This window comes from Acomys minous (assembly GCF_964271855.1).
Source record: "Acomys minous genome assembly, chromosome: 3".
Classification (NCBI taxonomy): domain Eukaryota; kingdom Metazoa; phylum Chordata; class Mammalia; order Rodentia; family Muridae; genus Acomys; species Acomys minous.
In genome coordinates, this window is record NC_140485.1 from 96,920,835 (window position 1) to 96,946,108 (window position 25,274).

General features: G+C 43.3%; 1 protein-coding gene across 1 annotated transcript in view; it reads left to right on the forward strand.

Moving 5' to 3' along the window:
* The window catches only part of SLC16A10 (solute carrier family 16 member 10), a 115,172-nt gene that overhangs the window by 70,744 nt on the left and 19,154 nt on the right, over nucleotides 1-25,274 (forward strand). The window contains exons 3-4 of the mRNA XM_084775108.1: nucleotides 1,487-1,940; nucleotides 22,995-23,138. Of these exons, the coding sequence (XP_084631234.1) occupies nucleotides 1,487-1,940; nucleotides 22,995-23,138 (598 nt within the window). The remainder of the gene's footprint in view (nucleotides 1-1,486; nucleotides 1,941-22,994; nucleotides 23,139-25,274) is intronic.

Genomic DNA, 25,274 nt, shown 5'->3' on the forward strand with positions numbered 1-25,274 from the left:
AGCATCTATACACATAAAATAAAATAATAGTTAAAATATAATTTTAAATGAATTATATCTGTACAATTCTTGCTGGGAATAGAGATAGAAATATTCCTTTAAGCAGACTGAGTAACTTGAACACACACACTTTCCCACCTGATTAATGTGTCTATTGAATCAAGAGTAGAGATTTGGTAAATAGTGGTCAGAGTGAAGTGAGATTGATCTGGGAAGGCCTAGAAGTAACTCTAGAAGGTGGTGCTGGTGCGAATTAGTCAAGGGTTAGGGCACCCAGAGGCTTGCCGACATGCCTTCGTTTGATGAGATCTGAGTCCCTTGTGATTACCTCAGCATATTAAGAGCTGAGCATTACTGTCCAAGATTTAATTATTAACCAGCTTTATCTATCTACTGATAAATAGCCTTTTGAATTGGACTTTGAAAAAAAGAAAGAAAGAAAGAGAGAGAAAAGGAACGTGACTTCTAACTTTTCTTTTAGTTCGTACCTCAATTCAAAGCACACAGCCCTTCCTAAGAGATGTAGTTATCTGATAAAAATAAGAATTCTTACATTCTTTATCATTCTTTTGAGACTTAAATAACAGGTTACTTTAAAAGCTTGCGGACTGAAATTACTGCTGAACACACTTAATTCAGTCTTAATGCAATCTGAATATGATTTCTTCTTCTCTTGCACAATGCTGGGAACGACGCAATACAGGGCAAAGGTTGGTTGACAGCCCTAGGGCCGTGGGGGGGGGGAGGGGAGCACAACTCTCCATGCAAAGGTTCCTGACATAGCACTGAGGAGGCAGCACCAGGCAGTCTTTCCTTAGACTACATTGCTTAGTAAGCACCTGGGAAAATGCCATAAAAATGAGTGTGCATAGTTAAGTTGTAATTTGACAGTACTATTGAACAAGATTTTATTGTCCCTTCCTGGCAGCTGCTGTCTTTATTTCTGAGCTGTGGAGAGCCTGGCTCTTACCCAGTGCTGTGTGTGGTTCACCAGAAACCCTTGGCAAGGAGAAGGGAACTATTTCACCAATGACCTTAATGTCCATTTTTCACACATTCAGATTAAACTAAAGTCTTTTACTGCTATATTCTTGATTTAGTAAGCCTTCCCCTCCCCCCTTTATTTTATTTTCTGAAAAAAAAATGTTGACAAAGTCTGATTTTGGCTAAGGGAGTCCCTTTTAAGATTTATTTTATTTTATTTTTTTACTTTATGTGTATGAGTGTTTAACTGCATGTATGTGCACCAAGTACATGCCTAGTGCCCACAGAGGCAAGAAGAGGCCATCAGATGCCCTGGGACTGGAGTTATGGTGGTTGTGAGCTGCCACGTGGGTGCTGGGAACCCAGTCCAGGGCCTCTGTGGGAGCAACAGATGCTCCTCACTGCTGAGCTGTCTCTCCAGACCCCCAATATGGTTTATTCTACCAAGCACCATAAAAAAGATTAAAGTGCCTTTCTGTCCTTTTCTTTTCTCTTTATGCAGCTCCATCGAACCTCTGTACCTCACCTATGGGATCATATTTGCCTGCGGCTGTTCCTTTGCCTACCAGCCTTCTCTGGTCATTTTGGGACACTACTTCAAGAAGCGCCTTGGACTAGTTAACGGCATCGTCACGGCTGGCAGCAGCGTCTTCACAATCTTGCTACCTTTGCTCTTAGGGAATCTGATCTGCAGTGTGGGCTTCTTTTACACGCTGCGAGTCCTCTGCATCTTCATGTTTGTGCTCTTTCTGGCTGGCTTTACTTACCGACCTCTTGTTCCCAGCGCCAAAGAGAAAGAGAGCGAGGGCAACAGGCCCTCCTTCTTTTCCAGGAGAAAATTTAGTCCTCCAAAAAAGATTTTCAATTTTGCCATCTTCAAGGTGACAGCCTATGCAGTGTGGGCTGCTGGGATACCGCTTGCCCTTTTTGGATACTTTGTGCCTTATGTCCACTTGGTGAGTATGCATCTTTGGCCCCATTTGTAATAAATATCATCAGGTCACACAGGGAGATGTAGATGAGCAAGACAGGTCAGGCTGAAGCCAGACAGTGCCCTGTTGTGACCCCAGACTGGGAATTAAAGGTGTTTCAAACAGGAATAGTTCCCCCACCAGACAATTAAACAACGGATCTGATGGTATGCTTCAGCATTTAAAAAATCAATTTACAAAAGCAGTTTTTATTTTATTTATTTTATTTATTTATTTGTTTATTTATTTATTTATTCATTCATTCATTCGTTTATTTATTTTTTGAGACAGTATTTCTCTGTGTAGCTTGGCTGTCCTGGGAATTGCTTTGTAGACCAGGTTTGCCTTGAGCTCACACTTCTGCCTCCCGAGTGCTGGGATTAAGGGCATGTGCCACCACGCCCAACTCAAAAACAGTTTTTAAAAGGGCGACTTAAATCTTGGAAGGAATTATATCAAGGTAAGATATTTGGGATGGGTAAGATGGCCTCGTGGAGAAAGGCCCTTGCTGAGAACCTGAAGGCCTGAGTGTGATGCCTGAAACCCCCACGGTGGGAGGAGCCCAGCGACTCCTGAGGGCTGGCCTCTCACCTCCACTGCAGCGCCTGTGAACCCCCTCCCCACCCCCACCCCTATGAATATTAATACTAATAAATGTGAACAAATGAATGCAGAAATTAAATGGTTAACAAAATGACAGTGACTGACACAAAAAAATGTGGGGTACTTCAGAGAAGTGTTTGAGAAATGATAGGGATATCCTAAAAGAGAGAAGAGCCTTACAGTTTTATGGGAAATTAGGATTTTTAAGTGCTCAAGCAGTTTATATTGTTTTCTTCAATGTCAAAATTCAGCCTAGCTGGGAGCAGTGGCGCACGCCTTTAATCCCAGCACTCGGGAGGCAGAGGCAGGCTGATCGCTGTGAGTTTGAGGCCAGCCTGGTCTACAAAGGGAGTCCAGGACAGCCAGGGATATACAGAGAAACCTTGTCTCAAAAAACCAAAAATAAAAATACACAAGCAAACATAAATAAATGAAAAATATAAAAACTCCCAACTTCTGCCTATTTATACTGAGACACTAATAAGCAGTGTCAAGGTATTTGCTCTTGGTAAAATGTATTCAAAGGTGCCTCTCTGTTCTTTTCTTCCTCTTCCTCCGCTTATTTTTCTTCTTTGCTGTTTGTGGTAGAAAATAAATACAGTTCAATGATAAACAAAACAACAAACAAAAACAAAAAAAGAGGCATTTGCTCTCCAGTTTTTCTTTTGTGTATGTATTAACTACATGGGTGGACTTTGGTCTTCTTTTTCTTTCTTTCTTTTTCCCTTATGCAGTTTGGCATATCTGCAATTTTTCTTTAGTTAAAAGTTTTGCTGAAAGTATCAGTGGCTCATACAATTGCTGAGCCTACAGGGTCAGCTAATAATGGCCCCACAAGTCCTTCATAGCCTCCTGTGCACAGTTTAGAAAGTACTGAGCCAAGGAAACTGTGATGTGCTGTCCTCTTGCCAGGGCAGTGGAGGAAGCAGCTGGGCCGGAGATGAAAAGGTGTGGGCAGGACTAGGGTGATCACCTGAGCAGTGTGGCATTCAGAGTAAGTAAAACCTGCTCTGTTGGGCCTTCCTCATCCTTTCATGTGTCTCTACAACCACTCAGTTTGTTTCTGTTGGAATATGGGTCTGTTGAGAAAGAGCCAGCTTTACCAACCTGCCTGTTGATAACATTCCTAATTACTTCCTAATAATCCCCATCACTTCCCGTCTTGACAATTCCGAGTTGGGTTTTGTTTGTTTGTCTGCTGTTTTGCTACGCTTCTCCCTACTCTACCCCTCACTTGAGCATGCCCAAGTCTTACTCTTTGATCCTTTTGATCTGTGTCCACTGGGAGTGTCGTCTAGTCTCCTGAGTTCAAGTAATACACATGTCAGCGACTCCAGCATCTCTAGGCCAGCCCCTTCATTGAATTTTCCCCAGAGCTATATGCCAAATGCTTGCTTTAGTCTCTCCATCTGCGTGACTCCTGCTGTTTCAGACGTAACACGAGCAACCACAAAGCCCTGACCTCAGTCCTCCAACTGTGCTCTGTCCCTTGCTGTCCTCATCTTAGGAGATAGCAATTCTGTCTTTGTAGAGAGTCACACCTCAAACCTTGAGTGTTCTTATCTTCCCCTCTTGTATATCACACCCTGATAGAGTCAGGAAACCCTGCTGGCTTGCCTTTCCGTGGATATCTGGAATCTGACCGCTTCTCACTGTCATCAGTACCAGCCCTCTAGTCCCGGTCACCTCTGTGTGGAGGTCAAAGGGCAACTTGGAGGAATTAGTTCTTCTCTCATGTGGGTTCCTCACATTGGACATGGCCTGTCATCCTTGGCTGCAAGCACCTTTCTGACTGAGCCACGGGGAATGATGGCCCCCTGCTTTTACTTGTTTCATCAATGTTTTCACCCACTTGTTGAGTTGATATGTGATGCACAGATCGATCTTACACTTTTATTGTTTTTAAACTGTATGGTCTGTTTCATAGGCCCTACAATGTCTCAATTCCTCTGTCATGGTTGCCAAGGTAATTAAGTTTGTATAAGGCAATAAGCTGCTGCCAGTTCTATTTTTGTTTTATAGGTCCTGGATTATATTTGTGTGCTGACATTAGCATGGCTGTGCTTTTCATAAGAGAATACTAACAGGAGCTTTGTGATTGGATCTTGGATGTTTATTACAGGAGAATTAAGTGCTTTTAATGTCCATGAAGGCAGCAGTTGCAGGATTAACATTCTTGTCCACTGTTTACTACCGAAGGGCCCCTGTTAATATGCTATACTTCCTACTTTCTGCAGCTAACTTTAGAGAGAGTTTATAAGAAGTTAATTCTGATGCAGCAGTTTAAATGAGGGATTTTTGATCAAAATTCTTTTAGCATTTTTGCCTACAGGGGATAGTTTTAGTATGCCTACAATTTATTCACATATTTTTCCCTTTTTTAATTAGAAATATACATCATGTGCAATCCTAAAAGGAAAAAAAAATCTAATGACCTTAAAGTGGCTTACAAGATTCTCCATGATCTGGCTTCTCCTGCCTCTAGAGACTCTCATGACTTGCCTGCCTTGCTCACTGAGGCCTGTGTCCACCTTCTCTCTATTTACACGTGCACAGGCAATAAACTGCCCAGAGTTCCATGGTAACCTGGCTACAAGTGAAGATTTCTCCCCCCCACCCAGCATTCCCAGAGTCCTCACACCTGCTCTTCTTCTTCTTTTTTTCTTTTTTTTATAGCACTTCATAGTTTCTAACCTATTTTAATAATTGCACATTTATATAATTTGCTGGGATATAAATCCCATGGAATTAGGCTCTTCTTCTGTTTGACACAAAGCAAATAGCACAGTGTCAAGCATACAAAAGGTGCTCAAATATTGGCTGGATGATGAGATATTTTATACGTAAGTCTAAAGGGACGCACTGAGAGTTATAGTCTTACCATTTTACTCTTTAATCTCCTCTACGTTCGTGCCGTAGTGATATTCATTCAGTACTAAACTCATAAGCTCAAACTCAGAAAACCTCAGAACAACAAGATAACTACCAGTGTTGTCAGTTCACAGGAGGGGAAAAAGTGATGCCCAGTGCTTGGATGTTCACTTCATACATCTATACTGAAACTACCAGATAAGTTAAGGCACTGCTGTCTCTATAGGAGCTGTGTCTTCATGACGTCTGGAAGGCTTAGAGTCTGTAAGAACTGTAGTATGGCAACAGATCAACATAGCTTGGGAGGTGTCAGTCTGGTGACTGATGACATGTCTAAAATGACAGTGACTTTGTAACTTTTCTTACTGCTGTGAACCAGTCCATCCTGAGTATGAAGATGACAATTTAGTTTCAGTTGCTGTCATCGTCTGTCATCATGCCACACTTTGAAGCTCAGCAGTCCAGTGCCTGTTTTCTTTGACTCAACACTGGTCATTGGGTTGAGTTGTTTTTAGACTTGAAATCACAAAAATCTTTATCAAGGATTTTACATGTTGCCTTGTACATTGAAAACCTGTACTATATTGTTCATTATTTATATTATAAAATGTTATGAGATAAGATCTTTCTTTTTTCTTTTTAAAAATTTATTATTATTTTTAATATTTTAATGTATTCATATTATATCTTAATTGTTAGCCCATCCCTTGTATCCTCCCATTCCTCCTCCCTCCCACTTTCCCCCTACTCCCCTCCCTTATGTCTGTGATTGAGGGGGACCTCCTCCCCCTGTATATGCTCATAGGGTATCAGGTCTCTTCTTGGTAGCCTGCTATCCTTCCTCTGAGTGCCACCAGGCCTCCCCATCAAGGGGACGTGATCAAAATTGGGGCACCAGAGTTCGCATGAAAGTCAGACCCCTCTCTCCACTCAACAGTGGAGAATGTCCTATCCATTGGCTAGATCTGGGCAGAGGTTCGAAGTGTACTGAACATATTGTCCTTGGCTGGTGTCATAGTTTGAGCAGGACCCCTGGACCCACATCTGCGTGTCATAATGTTCTTCATGTAGGTTTCTAGGACCCTCTGGATCCTTCTATTTCCCCATTCTCCCTTGCTTCTCTCACCTAACGTCCCAATAGGATGTCTTCCCCTTTGACCCACTTTCCTGGTATGTGAAGACTTTCATGGGACATGCCCCTTGGGCTAGTGTCTCGATGTAAGTGAGTATATACCATTTGACTCTTTTTGCTTCTGGGTGAACTCACCCATTATGATAATTTCTAGTTCAATCCATCTGCCCACAAATTTCAGGAATTCCTTGTTTTTAATAGCTGAGTACTATTCCATAGTGTAAATGTACCACAGTTTCTTAGTCCATTCTTCAACTGAGAGACACTTAGGCTGTTTCCATGTTCTGGCTATTATGAATAAGGTCGCTATGAACATGGTTGAGCATATGTCCCTGTTGTATGCTGGAGCATTTTCTGGGTATATTCCAAAGAGTGGACTAGCTGGGTCTTGAGGAAGCCCTATTCCCATTTTTCTGATAGACAAGATCTTTCTATGTAGCCCTGGGCTGGTTTCAGATTGTTTGTTTGTTGTTTGAGACAGGATCTTTCTATATAGTCCTGGCTCTCCTAGAACTCACTCTGTTGATCAGGCTAACTTTGAACTCACAGAGATCTGCCTGCCTTTGCCTCCCAAGTACTGGGATTAAATTTGTGTGCCATCACCCCTGACTCGGTTTAAAAATTTTAATCTTTCTAGTTCATCCTCCCAGATATGGGAGTTATAGGCACTAGTTGTTGTTTTGTAAAGAAAATTATGTGTTAATATAGATATGGCTTGGTTTTGTGGCAGATAGTTCCAAAAGAAACTCTGACCTGGTAGAGATATCCCGTTCATGTGCTGTGAGATTAATGATAGATCATTTGCCTGCTAACGTGGCAATTAAGTGGATTCCTAAGTCCACTTGTAATTGGGAATAAACAAGTTGTACTTTTAAACTAGAATCACCTTCCAGGGCAAAGAAGCCCATAAGTGGGGAGTGTAGTTCATCAAGAGCTACTTTTTCGATTTGGACAATGCCAGATGGCATCAGGGTGTCTCTCTCATGCCTATGGCATGCCTGGGACACTCGAGTGGCCAGCCCAGCAGCCCTTTTCACTCAGCTCCAGCAAGATCGTGTGATGCAGAGCCATGCAAGCAGGTAGAGCAAATAATCTTTCATTTTTTTTTCCCCTTGGCTTCCCTAAGAGGAGGCTCAGGTCAACTTTACGAAGAGTGGCTTGTGGTGGGCATTTTCATGAAACACATAGCAAGCCCAGTGAATGTGGCAGGTAACACAGAGCTGAGGAAGTACATCCGGAAAGCTGTGCTTTTTTTTCCCCCCCGCGGACATTCACTGAGTATGCTCAGAACTGAGATTTGAGCTGGGTATCAAACGCGGTAAAGCCCACGCTCACTCTGTGAGACAGTCTGGAGGTGCTCTTTCCAGACACACTCGGGTGACACCCTTTTTATTTGTCTTGCAGATTTCTTTTCACTCAAAACAGAACACTGGCAGTGGTCACCTAGCTGCCCTAGTGCCCAGTGCTTTGTTTGCAAGAAGAGAGAGGACTCTGAGGGGAACAGCTCTTGTCCTAAAACAACAGGAACAAGGGGACCCATGTGACCTTATTCCTAACCCTCAGATCTTCTATATGGGAAAATTAAGTCAATATAAAGTTACTTTTCCCAGCTGTCCCAAGCAGGATATGAACTACATAGTAATGTATGTTCAGTTTTGTTTTCTCCAATAAATATTAACCATAACAAAACAAAAATAGGCACACACACACAAATTTATAGTAAGAGACATAGCCTAAATTTGATTAACAGATAAGTATTGTAAGAAAGTAAATGGCCTCAGTTTAGAGCCACATGTGTATCTGAGGCCATTGGCCTGCAGCAAAGGGCCCCGCAGAGTTAGTGTGTTGGGAAGACAGCTGGTGTTCTCTCTTGCTAGTAAGTGATTTCATTAGTCTTTGGGTGGTGGAGAAGATTGTTTAAGCTGAGAATATGTTTATGCCAGTTTATCCTTATCTCCCAAGTTATAGGAATTTTTTTTTTTTACAAGTTCTTATGGTCAGCAATCTAATTCCAAGGAGTACAGAACAGAAGGAAAGGAGCCTTCCTAGGAATTAGAGCTGTGGCCAGTCTTTGACACCCAAAGAAAGTTTAAAAGCCTTTAACCACCCCCTCCCACCCCCCATCTATTTTCCACTGTATCTCTCTCTTCTGTCCCTATAATATCTTGCTATGCTGTCGCACTTGGCAGCTCACTTAAAAGCAAGGATTCACATTCCATCATAACACATTGGAAAAATGCTCAACTTGGAGGCATAAGCTGAAACATGGACAGTTACTCACTCCAGCTGTCTGCAGCCAGGTCAGTTGGACAGATTCTTGCCATGACGTGGCAGGAACAGCTGCAGGACCTAGGCTTCAGAGTACAGCTTAGTTAATTCTGCAAGTCCGTTCTCAGAGTCAGGCAAGGATTTGCTTTAAGCCAGCGGTGTCTTTAAACAGATGTAACATTGATTGATACTGGTTTTCCACATTTCTTTTTTAAGCCCTTGTTCTTATTAAGATTTGGTTTCCACCCTGCTGAAATGTATGCACGGCATCAGGGCAAACTGGGTTAGTTAGACAATGCTCTCAGGATTGCCACAGCCCAGAGCTAGGCTGGGTATTCTGAAGAGTGTGGTTTTTAAATGAAACACTTAAATACTTGCCAGAAATACATAGCAGTGATGTAGGAGGGCCATAGAACTGTACGCTGCTGCTGTGTAAGACAGGAAAAGGAATGAAGGCGCAGAAAGGTAAACTACTTGCCAAAAGTCTCATAGAAGTAATGGGACCAGATGTAATGTTTGTTCGGTTTTTAAATCTATTGGGGGGGGGGGGATAGAGCCTTATCATAGCCTACACTGTAAATGTGTGCATGTGGAAATGGGGCTGTCCTGGGTGAAGCTGTGCTTTCATCTTGCCTTGGCTAGCTCAGCCAGAACGGCCAGCGCTTCAGTGTTGTTGGTAGCAGTTGCCTTGTTCTTCTTTCCTGGGTATACTCAGAGCTCAGGCTGCTGTGTGGTAGATCTTCCCAGAGGACACAAGGCTCACAGTAAGACCCTTCAGTTGCTGCTTTGTTTGTTAGTCACTCGTGTGTGTGTGTGTGTGTGCGTGTGCGTGCGCGTGCGTGTGCGTGTGTGCGTGTGTGTGTGTTGCATGCTCGTGCATGTGCAGGTCAGAGGATAACTTTTGGAAGTTGTTTTTCTCTTCCACTGTAGCTTCTGGAGATCAAACTATGGTCATCAGGCAAGTACTTATAGCCACTCAGTCATTTTGCTGGCCAGGAGTGATTATAGTGAGGCTTCCCTTCTCCTTTTTCTGTCTTCTTTATTTTCCTTCTCCCTCCCCTCCCTCCCTCCCTCCATCCCTCCCCCCTTCTTCCCTTTCTTTCTTGTTTGTTTGTTTTGAGACAGAGTTTCACTATGTGTTCCTGGCTGTCTGCAACTGACTGTGTAGCCGAGCCTGGCCTCGAACTCATGGAGGTCCCCATGCCTCCCTTCAAATACTGGGATTAGGGTCGTGTGCCGCCATGCTTGGCTAGGCTTACGTTTTCTGCCTTCGCCCAGGTAGTAACCGTTTGTGAGGGAAGCCCCGCGACCGCCGCTTCTCTCACCGATGGACTTTGAGGACATGAAGCTCCGCTTTGCTCACAGGTTGCAAGATTCTGGCTACACTGGAATGGCTTTAAACTAGACTTAGGGTAGGTCTTTCATTCTGTCAGTGCCATTTGTCCTTGCCTAGGTGACTTGTTTTAATTACAGCTTAGTTAGACAGATTCGAGCACTCATGCACTGAGCAGAAGCAGAGTTCCTGGTGTGTGCCCGCAGCACTCCAGGTGTGTGGCTGGCTGTCAGGCATGATGGATACACTGTCTCTCACGGAGGTGGCTTTAGGATGGAACATTCTGTGTGTGGTGTTAGTGTCTGAAGCACTTGGGAAGCCTAGGACATAGAATTTCTGTAGCCGGTCTCTAAAGTCAGTGGTCAAAATTTTTTATTCAGCTTAATTTTTCCTGCTGTATTATATTAAAAACCTGAATGTTGAAATTTCAAACTCTTCCCCACTTTAGCTCTAGGATCTAAGCACTGTGCTCTTCTCCATATATGTGAACTCTTCCAAAAATACCCTTGTATTGCTCATTTCTTGTTGATTACTACATGACTGGCCTCTTGCTTCGTCCCTGCATTTTTCAGCGGTGCCGTCTTTGCTTTTCTAGCTTCCCTGACCCTGCACTTATTGCCCTTCAGATCTCAACATCTGCTGCAGTTTGGCTTTTCAGGTCAGTGCCAGTTTGCCTCCCCCTGCCCCTTAGCTTAACGACATGGGCAGCATCTGCCAGCGTGTTCTCCCGCTTGAGAAGAATAAGACTCCCGACTCCTTTGGGTACTGTGGCTGATTAGTGGAGAAGTTATGAATTCACAGAGCATTCATCAAAACAAGATAGGCTTGGGGCTTAAAAAAAAAAAAAAAGAGTATTTAAAAAAAAATAAAATACTGCCCAGTATAGGAACTTGGTAGGAAGGGGAGGTGTGATTAATTAGTGTGGAATCTAGGAGTAGATGCAAAATTAAAACAAACTTGCTGCATTCAGCAGGGCAGAACAAGTGTGTCATGTGCCCCAAATTCTGGTTGACCGAAATAAATACAGCAATTTCTGCAGTAGTTTTTAGACATAGTGCATGGTTTACTCTGCCATGATGTTACCCTAGGAAGTAGGTCCCAACCTCTAAATGACTTAAGGTTGGTCGGGGGGGGGGGGGGGGGGGGGAGGGGGAGGAATCTACAAGTGATTTAAAGTATCTAATTTTAACTTAACTCAAGACACTGGAGTAGTGTAGTAGTTTTGTTCAGTCCTTGAATCGTCTAGTCTATTTAATGTAAACATGAGAAAGGCTGGTTTAACTGATTTGTCTGCATAAATATACTGGGACTTTTGTGTGTAAGCGTCCATCAGGAATTGGGAAATAAGAGACAGGGAAGGAACATGGTTGTCCCTGCCATTAGGTCAGTCCCCTGGTGGTAGCTGCAGACCCCTGCCTAGCATATGCCTGGCACCGATTTTTTTAAAAAATAGATTTTCGGTTGAGCTTACACACAGGCTTGTTGCAGTGCTGTAATACAAGGCCTGTGCCTGTCTCTACTTAAGATGCCTTTACATTTAATAATACTCTATTTTCAGTTTTTCTTTACCCTTTGGTATGTAACCCATGCCCTCTCCCAGGGTTATTTTCTCTCCATTCTATAGAGGAAGAACTTAGTAAGATTTAGATTAGTTCCAAATTTAGAGCATTTTAAAGCTTTACAAACGGGACCCGTGGGATGGTTCAATGAGTAAAGGTGCTTGTCACACAAGGTAACGACCTGAGTTTGATTCCCAGACCACACACACAGGGGGACAGAGAGAAGTGACTTCAAAGTAGCACCGTGACCTCCACGTGTGTGCTGTAGCGCGTGCACCTACCCACACACAATGCACACAGCAACCATGATGAGTATATCTCTTTTTAAAAGGGTATATATATGCATGGCAAGAGACATATAGTCTTGCTCAAGTGAAGTACATGCCCTGGACCTCCCACCTTCTCCCAGCTGCGTCTAGAAGATCCGGGGTGACCACAGCCCAGCAAGGAGGCTAAGATGCCTTTGTTTCCCCCTTCTCTTACATGTTAATCTGCTTTACACATACTGGACTTTTCCCCATGATATTGTTGATCAAGATCTCAGCCTGCTCTGGGACTGTGTGGCAGGGGATGACCTTGAACTCCCAATCTTCCTGACTCTCTTACTCCTGGGCACTGAGATTACAGGTGCTGGGAATGGAACCCAAGGCCTCCTGCAGGCCAGGCAAGCACTCTACCAAGAGAATTGCATTCCCAGGCCTTAGACAAGGTTAAAAAAAAAAAAAAAGAAGTTGAACCTCTAACATTAGAGAAAAGATTTTCTTTTCTTTTCTTTTTTTTCCTTTTCTTTTCTTTCCTTTTCTTTCCTTTCCTTTTCTTTTCTTTTCTTTTCTTTATGACATGATGCTCAGTGAAATAAGACAGACACAAAAGGACAAATGCTCTCCATCCAGATGAAGTAGTCAACCCATAATGAGACGTAGAATGGTAATGTCCAGAGAACTAATGTCTAATTTTACTTAAAGTAGGAAAGCCTTAACTAAATAAGACTTTAATAAACTAATAATATTTATGAATCTTCTCATTCAAGGAGAAATAAAACTAACTTGGAGGGTTCATGTGATAATCTGGCATATTGATGTCACTGCCATGAGTAAAGTTAATGTTTCCCTGAATCCTAGAAACTTGGTAGTGAGCTCTGATTTCATCCTTTCCAATTTTCACACGAAGCCTGTCCTAGCTTCTAAACGCTAATTTCATCTGACCAATTTTTTGTTGTGTTTATTTCCTTTGGACCATTTTTCCAACTTTGTATGAATCTGCCATTGATTAAAGGTCCCATAACCATACCTGTTGGTTTATTTAGCCAGTAGAAGACTTTATCACCAGATAATAAAAATAAATTGAATAAAAATAATAACTTGAAAGAGCATATTCCTTTCCTCTCCCCTCTCTTAATAAGTGTGAAATGTAGAAACTTGTGATACCCCCACAGAGCCTGGGTCACCCCAGATCCCTCTCTACAACGTCTTCGTGGCTGTTTTGTATTCTTGGAGTAGTCTTCCTTAGAGCCTGGCTGTCCTCTGTGGCTGGGCTGGGTGCTATCTTGATAGTCATCATAGAGGCAGGCCCCTTCTTTCACAGACTAACGGTTGAAATTCACAGCCCATTGTGTTGTGTACACTAGCTAGGCACCGGGAAGGCAGGAGTGTGAATCTGATGGGCTGAGAATGGACACCAAGAAAGAAACTTTGCAGGATCAGAACTAGAGGTGGGTGGGATCAATGACTCTATAGATCAATAGATTACACAACTTCCATTATTCACAAGGACCTAGAAATTGTGGTTGTGTTTCCCCTCTGAGGTGGGCATGCTGCATAGCCCAGGCTGCCTAGATCCCACTGCCTGAGCCTCTGAGTGCAGGGACCACGGTGTGAGCGACCATACTCAGCTCAGAGTACTTGTCTCTTTGTCTTTGATAACTTCCAAAATATCTGGCATAAATGTTGACAGAGTAAACAATATCAGAGTACGTAAAAACTCTAGTCTGTTTTCCGTTTTAATGTGAAGTCTTTAAAAAAAAGAAAAAGGAAAAAAAAAGGTAAGCACCATCCACAGTCTGCCTTTTGAAAGAACTTGTTTATAACAATAAAATTACAAGTTGGGGAAATGCTTTAAGAAAAGATGCCATCTTCTTTAAAATTGTAAAATTCAAGGTGACTTAAAATCCCAGGTTTTTTATCATTTACCTTCCTGCTTCTGGGCATTTCAAATGCTAAGCAAGTAGTGGCCACCAAGCTACAGTTAAAGGCTATTTAACTAGCAACCTAAATCCAAATTGGTTTTGGTTAATAACTCAACCAGAGACATTTTACTAAATCTTGATAATATCTAAGTTATGCTGTAAATATATTTAGTTGTTTTTTTTTTAAACCTACAGGGAAAAAAATTTAAAGACTAGCAGGGGCGAACTAGCAAATGCTTTTAGAAGAATTTTTAGTTAGAAAGTGTTTTTCAGAATTAGACTTGAAAAACAACCAGTTTTTCTTTGCACCCATTGGTGCCTATTAAGTAATGTTTATTCCAGAAAGGTGGTTTTTTTTTTCTCCCCAGTTGTTTTTCCTGTCTTAATGGTGCTCTGTCATTATCAATACCATGGAAACCCATTTTAATGAAATGGAAAGAGTGGTTGTTCAAAAAACAAACAGCATCAGCAGTGATGCCTTCTGGAGTCCAGCAGGCCAAAGGTCAGCTTCCATCCCAGTGAGCTGCTGAGGAGGCAGAAAACAACTCCCTGGCAACCTAAAGATGTTAGTCCCTAATGTGCTAGCAGGCAGACGGCGTCCCCTCTCAGCACATCTGTGTGCTAAATCTCAAAGTACAGCTGGTCTGACGTAACAGACCAAAATGACATTTGGTGGCTTATCAGGTCCTCGGCTGTCTGTTCTGTCCACAAAGTTCTAGTTCAGTGATTGGTATAAAAGGTTTAATTTTATCAGCATAGGTTTCTGCACTTACTTAAACTCCCAGCGTTGCAGCCACTCCAGGTGCCTGGCTAGTAGGTAGTGCTCTTGTCAAACTTCCTTTAAACTTACTTTTAAATCTCCCCTTTTTAAAAAAGCAAAAACAAGTTTGTAAAAAAATAAATGCTAAGCTTGTTCCACTCAGGTTTCTGACAAGCCTGGAGTCAAAGGGTAGCGTGAAGTCTTGTGTTGTGACTAATCCCGAGATTAACTATTAACAACTCCAGCAGGCTGTCTATTCCCTTTCAAAGGTCCAAGTTCTGTTTTAAAGGGTCCAGGCTTTTTTCCCTTGACTATATCTGTTAAAGAAGTAGTGCAGGCTATAATCCCAGAACTCAAGAGGCAGAAGAATTCGAGTTTGAGGATAGCTTGGATCATACGGTAGAACCGTGCTTGCCACCCATGCCAAATTCATTTAAAAAAGAAGCTATATTTAAACCAAAATGTCTTCTAGAGTTAGAAGATGTGTTTTTAACATTTTAGGTGGTGATGCACATACTTATGATTCTTTTTTTTTTTTTTAGTTTAAAATGTGTTTATCTGTTAGGTTCATTTATTTTCTGTGTACATATGTTTTTCTTGCAAGTATGTCTATGCACCACTTGTATACCTGGTGGCTGAGAAGGCAGAAGAAGGCATCAAAAGATCCCCTGGGACTGGAGTTACTGATGGTTGTCAGCCACCATGTGGGTGCTGGGAGTGGAACCCAGGTCCTCTGCAAGAGCATCTCTTTAGCCCCTCGTTCTGGGTGTTAAGACCAGGACTCTATCCATGACTGGCCTGAAACTAAGTAGACAGTACTGGCCTTGACGTGGTAGCAGTTCTCCTGCTTCTGTCTCTCCCAAGTACTGAGATACAGGCGTGTGCCACCTGGCCCGGCAGGATGAGTGTATTTTTAGAAATTCCTCTCAACCACATGCAAACAAGAAGCAGCAGGCGCATGCTACTGGTCTCTGGTGTGGATAGCAGTGAGGAAAAAGGGGATTGCTCCAGGAAGTAGGGAGTTGAAGTCCGTATGAGTTCCGCAATCACCCAGACATTTGGCGTTTGTTAGCCCAGTTTTGGACATGCCATGCAAACTAGAGCTAAGAGTCCTCCCCCTACAAAGAATTTATTCTAGAAGTTAAGCCAGTGTGCGTGCTGACCCCGCTCTTTCCAGTTTGATGATGCGTATCTCAGGAGCAAGGACAGATACTGATAAAGGAACCAATCGCCACAGACATGGTAAACAGTGACAGGTGACCAAAATATTTTTTTCTTCCAGAGAACACAGTGAGCAGCTGGTGTGTTTGGAAGGTTCTGTCCTTTGTTGTGTTTTTCAAGGATTATTTTTTTCCTCTCACGCAGCCTGCAGTGTCCACTGGTGCTGGTCTTGTCATGTTTTCTTACCTCCCCATCCTGCCCTTTTTAACACTTCTTGGTGAGTCAGTTCACTTCAAGTCTACTGTCCAAATTGTTTTTGGTTTTCCTTGTTTATTCTTCCAACAATGTGTGGTCTAACTTACAGACACTAAAATTCTTCTCTCACATTCTTTGTGTGACATGTTATATAAATATTATATGGAAAATTGTAGGCAAAAGGCACTTAAGCCCGTGTGTGTGTGTGTGTGTGTGTGTGTGTGTGTGTGTGTGTGTGTGTGTGTGTGGTCATCAGTGATAGCTAGTGATCTTGTTTCATAGCCAAATAACACAAATGAAGAAACAGTAGGTAATCGTTTGAACCTTCTTGACCTGTGGCATTTGCGCTGTGCAGGTTTGGGCAGCTAATGGATTTTGCTGTAGCACCGCTGGGTTGTACAATGGCTTACCCATTTAGTCTTCTTTCGTGACCGAGCGTCTGAGAACCAAAGCATTCTGCTGTGTTTTCTCAGCACCTCTGTCCCGCGTGTCTTGCGTGTGACTTCCCTGCAGGAGAGGAGAAGGGAGGGCGCCACAGCAGAGGCTGTGCTAATGAGAGAACTGATTTTTCATGGGCTGCTTCCCTTGACCCCTTCAGGAAAAAAAATGGGGTCTATTTTGCCTTCAGTTGTCAATCGGAAAAATGTTTTCAGTTCCGAGAAGGAGCCACCATTTAGTCAAGTTGAAGATGGTTAGAGGAAGAGTGAAGTGAAGTACTTGGCCTTGTTGTCTCATGGATATAGAAGGAGCACACATTCTAGGATGTGAGCTCTTGCTTTCTTTGAATAGTAAGACAATAAATTTCATAGCACGTAAAAGCAGCATCTGTGGTCAGCAAAAGCGCTGTTGCGTGAATGGCGGAAGAATATTTTTATGAGCAGATGATGTGAGATGCTTCCAGAGGTATCTAGTTCTACGTTATGCTTGAGATCTCAATAAAAGACATGTCTCTCCCCTACTTATATATACAGACAGAGTCTAAAGCTGAAGCCCAGCATGGAGTGCAGCAGACGGCTCAGCGGATCAAGGCACTTGCCACCTAGCTTGATGACCTCAGTCCCGTGCTCCCCCCGCAACCCACATGGTAGAAGGAGAGAACTCACTAGTGAAACTTGTCCTGTGACCTCCACACAAATACTGTGTGGCTCCTGCCATACATACATACAATTAAATATACTATTATTATTATTATTATTACTACTACTACTACTACTACTACTATTATTTAAGGATTGGAAGTTTAATTGGAAGCTAGTCTGTTCCACATGGTGAGACCCTTAAAAGAAGATTTACTTACTGGTGTTACAGATTACCCCTGTTCTACCATTGAACTTACACCCCTTGCCCCCAATATAGTTAACTTTAAACAACTGATCTGAAAACAATATCCCTTGGATAAATACTAGACTCTAGTATTAGTTTTATGTTTGCTTAAGAAATGAGTTGAGTAAAATATGAAAGTATCTGTTCCATAATTTTCTGTCTCTGCCCACATGAGTATTAGAAATACGAGTTTGAGCCAGGCGTGGTGGTGCACGCCTTTAATCCCAGAACTGGGGAGGCAGAGCCAGGCCAATTGCTGTGAGCCTGAGGCCAGCCTGGTCTATAAAGCGAGTCCAGGACAGTCAAGGCTACACAGAGAAACCCTGTCTCAAAAAAAAAAAAAAAAAAAAAAAGAAAAAAAGAAAAAAAAAAAAAAGAAAAAAAGAAAAAGATACCAGTTTGACCCTATGCCATGATTTGTGTTAACCAGAGCACATGACAGTATGCAGAAGATGAGAGGGGACAGAATCTGTAAGTCAGACAGCAGCAGTTCTCCTTAGGTCAGGCCAAGGCTCCTTGGTACTGCTACCTCAGTGAGGAAGGACACAGACACAGGACATCACAGAGTAGCATCATCTGCATTGTACAGTCCTCACCGAATAACCAAAAATACTTTGCTGTTCTTGTGGGGCACATAGAGGGGGAGTTTTAAAAGTTTACAAATTTTATGTAGTAGTATCGTTTATCATTAAAGAACTAAGCTTCCAATTAAGGTATAATTTTAATTTCACCAATTTATTAAAAATATTATTGCATATTCATTGTACAAAATAGTGGGTTTTTATCATGACTGATCATGTGATCATATTTTGTATACTCTTAACATTTTCACACTCCCATTACCTTGCCTCTTTCCAAAAAAGATCTCAAATATTTAAATATTTTATCTTTTTATTCCTTATAAAGTTTGTAAAATAGATTGAGGGACGGTAAAAAACTCAAAGGAAGAGAGAAATTTATTAGGCTCCTATTCTTAGTTTCATCAAAATAATGACTGATAAATTTAGTCTTATGAATATTAAAGAATGTGTCTAGCCGGGCGTAGTGGTGCACGCCTTTAATCAGCACTCAGGGAGACAGAGGCAGGTCAATCACCGTGAGTTCGAGGCCAGCCTGGTCTACAGAGCGAGTCCAGGACAGCCAAGGCTACACAGAGAAGCCTTGTCCCGAAAAAAAAAAAAGAAAGAAAAGAAAAACAAAACAAAACAAAAAACCAAAAAGAATGTCTCTTTGAAAGCTATGGTAAGAGCTGGTGGCGTTGCTAGGCACAACACTTGCTTGCTGAGGCCTACTGAGGCCTTGGCTTTTCTCCTCAGCATGGGGTGGAGAAGGTAGATGCTCTGGGTGCTTTCTAAGTGTTCCTAAAGAAAGCCTGGGAACACACACCCCATCGTAGCACATCCAGGCTACACGGGCCATTTTCCTCCAGAATGAGATCCTCAGTTAGCTTTGTCTGAAAGTGCCTGGTCCCTTCATGTGCTTGCAACAAATGAGTTCTTCAAGAAACGCAACTCAAGCCACTTTGTCATTTAAGCTAGGGCAGTCTAAGTTATGTATAGTAAAATAAAAAGAAATAAAATGAGTTGTTATACAATTTTACTTAGCTATACAGCTGAAGTGTTTATTGTTTTAACAGGCACTCGGTAGTATGCTATTTCCCATGCCTTCTCTCTGATGGCTTCTGACTCTCTGCATGTTTGTACTCATAACATATCTCAGCTTACTCTTGCCATGATTCAATGCTCAGTTGCTCGGTACAGTGTAAGTATGGTCTATCTACAGGGGCAATTGGCTCGGGACAGTGTCAGTATGGTTTATCTACAGGGGCAGGTGGCTTAGTACAGTGTAAGCATGGTCTATCTACAGGGGCAATTGGCTCGGGACAGTGTCAGTATGGTCTATCTACAGGGGCAGGTGGCTCGGTACAGTGTAAGCATGGTCTATCTACAGGGGCAGTTGGCTCGGGAGAGTGTCAGTATGGTTTATCTACAGGGGCAGTTGGCTTGGGACAGTGTAAGCATGGTCTATCTACAGGGGCAGTTGGCTCAGGACAGTGTCAGTATGGTTTATCTACAGGGGCAGTTGGCTTGGGACAGTGTAAGCATGGTCTATCTACAGGGGCAGTTGGCTCGGGACAGTGTCAGTATGGTTTATCTACAGGGGCAGTTGGCTCGGGATAGTGTCAGTATGGTTTATCTACAGGGGCAGTTGGCTCGGGACAGTGTCAGTATGGTTTATCTACAGGGGCAGTTGGCTTGGGACAGTGTCAGTATGGTTTATCTACAGGGGCAGTTGGCTTGGGACAGTGTAAGCATGGTCTATCTACAGGGGCAGTTGGCTCGGGAGAGTGTCAGTATGGTCTATCTACAGGGGCAGTTGGCTCGGGACAGTGTGAGCATGGTTTATCTACAGGGGCAGTTGGCTTGGGACAGTGTAAGCATGGTCTATCTACAGGGGCAGTTGGCTCGGGACAGTGTGAGCATGGTTTATCTACAGGGGCAGTTGGCTCGGGACAGTGTGAGCATGGTTTATCTACAGGGGCAGTTGGCTCGGGACAGTGTAAGCATGGTATATCTACAGGGGCAATTGGCTTGGGACAGTGTAAGCATGGTCTATCTACAGGGGCAGTTGGCTCGGGACAGTGTGAGCATGGTTTATCTACAGGGGCAGTTGGCTCGGGACAGTGTGAGCATGGTTTATCTACAGGGGCAGTTGGCTCGGGACAGTGTAAGCATGGTCTATCTACAGGGGCAATTGGCTTGGGACAGTGTAAGCATGGTCTATCTACAGGGGCAGTTGGCTTGGTACAGTGTAAGCATGGTATATCTACAGGGGCAGTTGGCGCCGAGGCTACAGTAGAAAAGCAGAGGCCATTAAACTTTAGTCTAAAAGCTACAATCCCTGAGGGCTTGTAAGCTTTAAAATGTGAATTTAGGATGTTTAGGAATGGGGGTTCAAACAAGAAGCATGTTAGAAGGCTGCTATAGTGGGCCAGGGAAGGGCCAACAAGAGCCTAAACACAGGGACCACAGACCAAAGGAGGCATGTGTGAGTCACTTAGCCAGGACACCATTACCATTTGGGGGCAATCTGATGTGAGGAGAGGAGCTGGAGTAATCTAAGATGGGGTGATCTAAGATGCCATAGGTGAGCATGGTACTGTTAACCAAAATGCAGGAGGGCGGGGACAATTAAGGGGCGGGTGAATGCAGTCTGAGCTGTGTTGACTTTGAGGTGCCCTTGAAATAGGCACAAGGGTACTGCCTGGTTTAATGTGAAAAAGAGTGCTCAGAGAATTTAGCCAGGCTGGGTAGAAACGCGCCAAACTGAAGGCGCACAGGGGCAGTGCTAAGCAACAGCAAGAAATTAGAGAACCGAGGACACAGTGGAAGGGAAAGGACACAGCAGCGTGTGCAGTGGACATTGTGACAAAGCTGTCCTGCTGAGCTGGCTGCGATTATCCTGGAGATCAAAGCTGGCCTCCACAGCTTGCAGCATTGGGTCATACGGCATTCTAAGTTCAAGTTAGGTGCCAACTTCTGTGCACAAGATCCAGATTTCACATTTCTTCTAAGTTATTTATTTTTAGTAAAAGAAGGCTAGGAGGGAGAGTCGGCAGCACAGGCAGGAATGGTCCTCTGGGATGAGTGCCTTTTCCCATGTGCATCGTATTCACTGTTTGGAGGCTCTGTAGGCGTTTGAGCCAAGGATCAGTAGTTAATAAACATTCAAAGGTAAAGCAGTAACAGAATATGGAGAGCCTTAAATACCAGACGGAGTATAGAAAATAGGCTGTAACAGGCAACCTTTGAAGACAGGATTGGTGGGATTAAAATCCCATTTATGAAGGTTATTCTGAATCAGTGTAAATGAAAATGGAGAAGTTAGAAAAACTACCACATTTTTAATTAAAAGTTTAAATTATTGCTATATGTGTAGGTATTTTTGCCTGCGTGTATGTCTGTGCACTGCGTGCGTACCTACAGAGGCCAGAAGAGGCTGTCAGTCACCTAGGACTGGAGTTAGACACAGTTGTGAGCTGCCATGTGGGTGCTGGGAATTGAACCCACATCCTCTGGAAGAGCAGCCAGTGCTCTTACCTGCTGAGCCATTTCTCCAGCCCCAATTTTTAATGAAGAGAAATGAGATGATATAAAGATATATAACTGGGTTTAGAAAATGGAAAAAAGTTAAATGGAAGTGTCTTAAGCAGGGAGATGCCATCTAAAGAGCCCCCACTACATTAGTTACTTGGGCTGTTGAGCTTGGTGGGAAATTTGTTGCACTCTCCTGGAACTCCAGTGGATCTTGGCATATAAGGGACAGTGACTGCTAGAGTCATCATGGAAAAGTCAAGCAAAACATGCTTGCTAGGTATCTGGCCCAGACGTCACTAACAGACACTGTTCTACTAGACTTTAAGTGGAGAGAAAGATTCTTTTTTGTTGTTGTTGTTATTGAGACAAGGGCTCTCTATGTAGGCTTGGCTGTCCTGGACTCGCTTTGTAGACCAGGCTAGCCTTAAACTCACAGAGATCAGCCTGCCTCTGCCTCCCAAGTGCTGGGATTAAAGGTGTGCACCACCACGCCTGGCCCGAGAGAAAGGTTCTTTATCCTCCCCATCCCCCACCCTACACTCCAACTACTTCAAGATCCAAGAGGTCCTTCATAAAATGGGTGGCCAAAATTAGTATCTGATTATTAACCGTTTGCCAGCCATTCTTCTAAGGTGGTGTTAGTGTTGACCGAACCAAGGGCTTTACACATGCTGGGCAGGTGCTTTGGTGCATCCCTATGCTCTCTGTGAGATGTCTTAACCCTCATAACAGCCTTGAAATGGATACTGTTGCTATTTCCATTTTGTAGACAAACCTAGATCATAAAAAACAACTCAGCCTCAGGGCTCAATAGACCAGGACCAGTGTTTGGAACTGGCAGTCTGAGGGATTTAATTGTAAATTGTTTGTGTGTCTATATCTGTTGGCATGCCACACAGGAACCATACACTTACATGCAGGAAACTCTGGTAGAAAGTATTGCAAGGACATCAGTTTCTTTTCTGGTCCCCCAGAAGAAATAAAACCCCAAAGATGACCTTTAGCCATCTTCCAGGGGCCCGGGATACACCAGGTCTCCATTCTCCTTTGAGGACTGGCTCATTGTTAGTGTGTGCTGATCTGTTTACTGAAAAAAAAATAATTACAGTAAGAACTCGTCTTTTGAAATCTTGGTTTTCTGAGTCAAGGTCTTGCTACATGACCCAGGCTGTCCTGAACTGTACTGTGTAGCCCAGGCTGGCCTTGCATTCCCAATTGTGTACTAATCTGTCAAGAGCTGGGATTACAGGTGTGTGCCAACACACTCAGAAAAGCCACTCTTTTTATACAAGCTATCTCATGATGGGGTTTCTTTATATATCCTTCTAGAAAATTATCACAGGATATTCTTTTAAATATTTAAATTTAAATTTTGAAGTGGGATTGGAGTAGCATTGGTGGGGGGGGGGAATCAAAACACTTGGTGCATGTCTTCAACCTTGTGAGGTTTCCCTACCATATTCAGTGTGGTTTCCTTTTTCTTGACCTGCAGATGAACCATGTAAAGGAAAAATTTCAAGATGTAAACAATAAGGAGGTGTTGTTCATGTGCATTGGCATCACTTCGGGAGTTGGACGGCTTCTCTTTGGCCGCATTGCAGACTATGTGCCCGGTGTGAAGAAGGTTTACCTACAGGTACTGTCGGGCTCTCCTTCCCCTATAGATGGAGGTTTACCTACAGGTACTGTCGGGCTCTCCTTCCCCTATAGATGGAGGTTTACCTACAGGTACTGTCGGGCTCTCCTTCCCCTATAGATGGAGGTTTACCTGCAGGTATTCTCGGGCTCTTTTTCCCCTATAGATGGAGGTTTACCTGCATGGACTCTCGGGCTCTCCTTCCCCTATAGATGGAGGTTTACCTGCATGGACTCTCAGGCTCTCCTTCCCCTATAGATGGAGGTTTACCTGCATGGACTCTCGGGCTCTCCTTCCCCTATAGATGGAAGTTTACCTACAGGTACTGTCAGGCTCTCCTTCCCCTATAGATGGAGGTTTACTTGCATGGACTCTCGGGCTCTCCTTCCCCTATAGGTGGAGGTTTACCTGCATGGACTCTCGGGCTCTCCTTCCCCTATAGATGGAAGTTTACCTACAGGTACTGTCAGGCTCTCCTTCCCCTATAGGTGGAGGTTTACCTGCATGGACTCTCGGGCTCTCCTTCCCCTATAGATGGAGGTTTACCTGCATGGACTCTCGGGCTCTCCTTCTCCAGCAGACTTTTTCTTGTTCCTGTTGGTGCGCTTGTACTAAATGTACCTATATGAGTACACACTGTAAAGTGTGAAATATTGAAATAGACTCTGCAGACAGGTTTTCTTTTCATTTTTGTTTTTTGTGACAGGATTTCTCTCTGTAGCCCTTGCTTTCTTTGAACTCACTCTGTAGATCAGGTTGGCCTTGGACTCATAGATCTGCCTATTTCTGTCTCCCAAGTGCTGAACTTAAGGCATTTGCCACCACTACTGACTTGTAGACAGATTTTCACAGACAAAGTAATCTGTTATGACCTTGAATTTTAAATATTAGAGATTAACAGTCAAATAGCAATCTTTTCTGTTTTGTTAGGGAGCTCCACCAAACAAGAATATTTTTGCCTGTCGTGTCTCCTAAGACATTATTATTTTTGGTCTACTTTTCAGTTACGTGCGGATCTAATGTCATTTGTAATATTTTGTGAAATTTGGGTATATGTTTTTGACTTTTGAGGTGCTTTCTTGCAAATTGCCTAAGTATTATAGGGTGTGCTTAAACAGATCCTAATTTAAAGATTATTATTGATGACCAGCACACAGCAGAGTGTGTCCTTCAGTACAGTCCATGACACCCGGTTGGAAGCTAAAAGTCATGGGGGACAGGATAGTACAGTGTTACAGCACAGTGAGATAACAGTGCCCTGGGGATAGGATAGTACAGTATTACAGCACAGTGAGATAACAGTGTCCTGGGGACAGGATAGTACAGTATTACAGCACAGTGAGATAACAATGCCCTGGGGACAGGATAGTACAGTATTACAGCACAGTGAGATAACAATGCCCTGGGGGACAGGATAGTACAGTGTTACAGCACAGTGAGATAACAGTGCCCTGGGGACAGGATAGTACAGTATTACAGCACAGTGAGATAACAGTGCCCTGGGGACAGGATAGTACAGTATTACAGCACAGTGAGATAACAATGCCCTGGGGGACAGGATAGTACAGTGTTACAGCACAGTGAGATAACAATGCCCTGGGGACAGGATAGTACAGTATTACAGCACAGTGAGATAACAATGCCCTGGGGGACAGGATAGTACAGTGTTACAGCACAGTGAGATAACAGTGCCCTGGGGACAGGATAGTACAGTATTACAGCACAGTGAGATAACAGTGCCCTGGGGACAGGATAGTACAGTATTACAGCACAGTGAGATAACAGTGCCCTGGGGACAGGATAGTACAGTATTACAGCACAGTGAGATAACAGTGCCCTGGGGACAGGATAGTACAGTATTACAGCACAGTGAGATAACAGTGCCCTGGGGACAGGATAGTACAGTGTTACAGCACAGTGAGATAACAGTGCCCTGGGGACAGGATAGTACAGTATTACAGCACAGTGAGATGACAGTGCCCTGGGGGACAGGATAGTACAGTATTACAGCACAGTGAGATAACAGTGCCCTAGGGGACAGGATAGTACAGTATTACAGCACAGTGAGATGACAGTGCCCTGGGGGACAGGATAGTACAGTATTACAGCACAGTGAGATAACAATGCCCTGGGGGA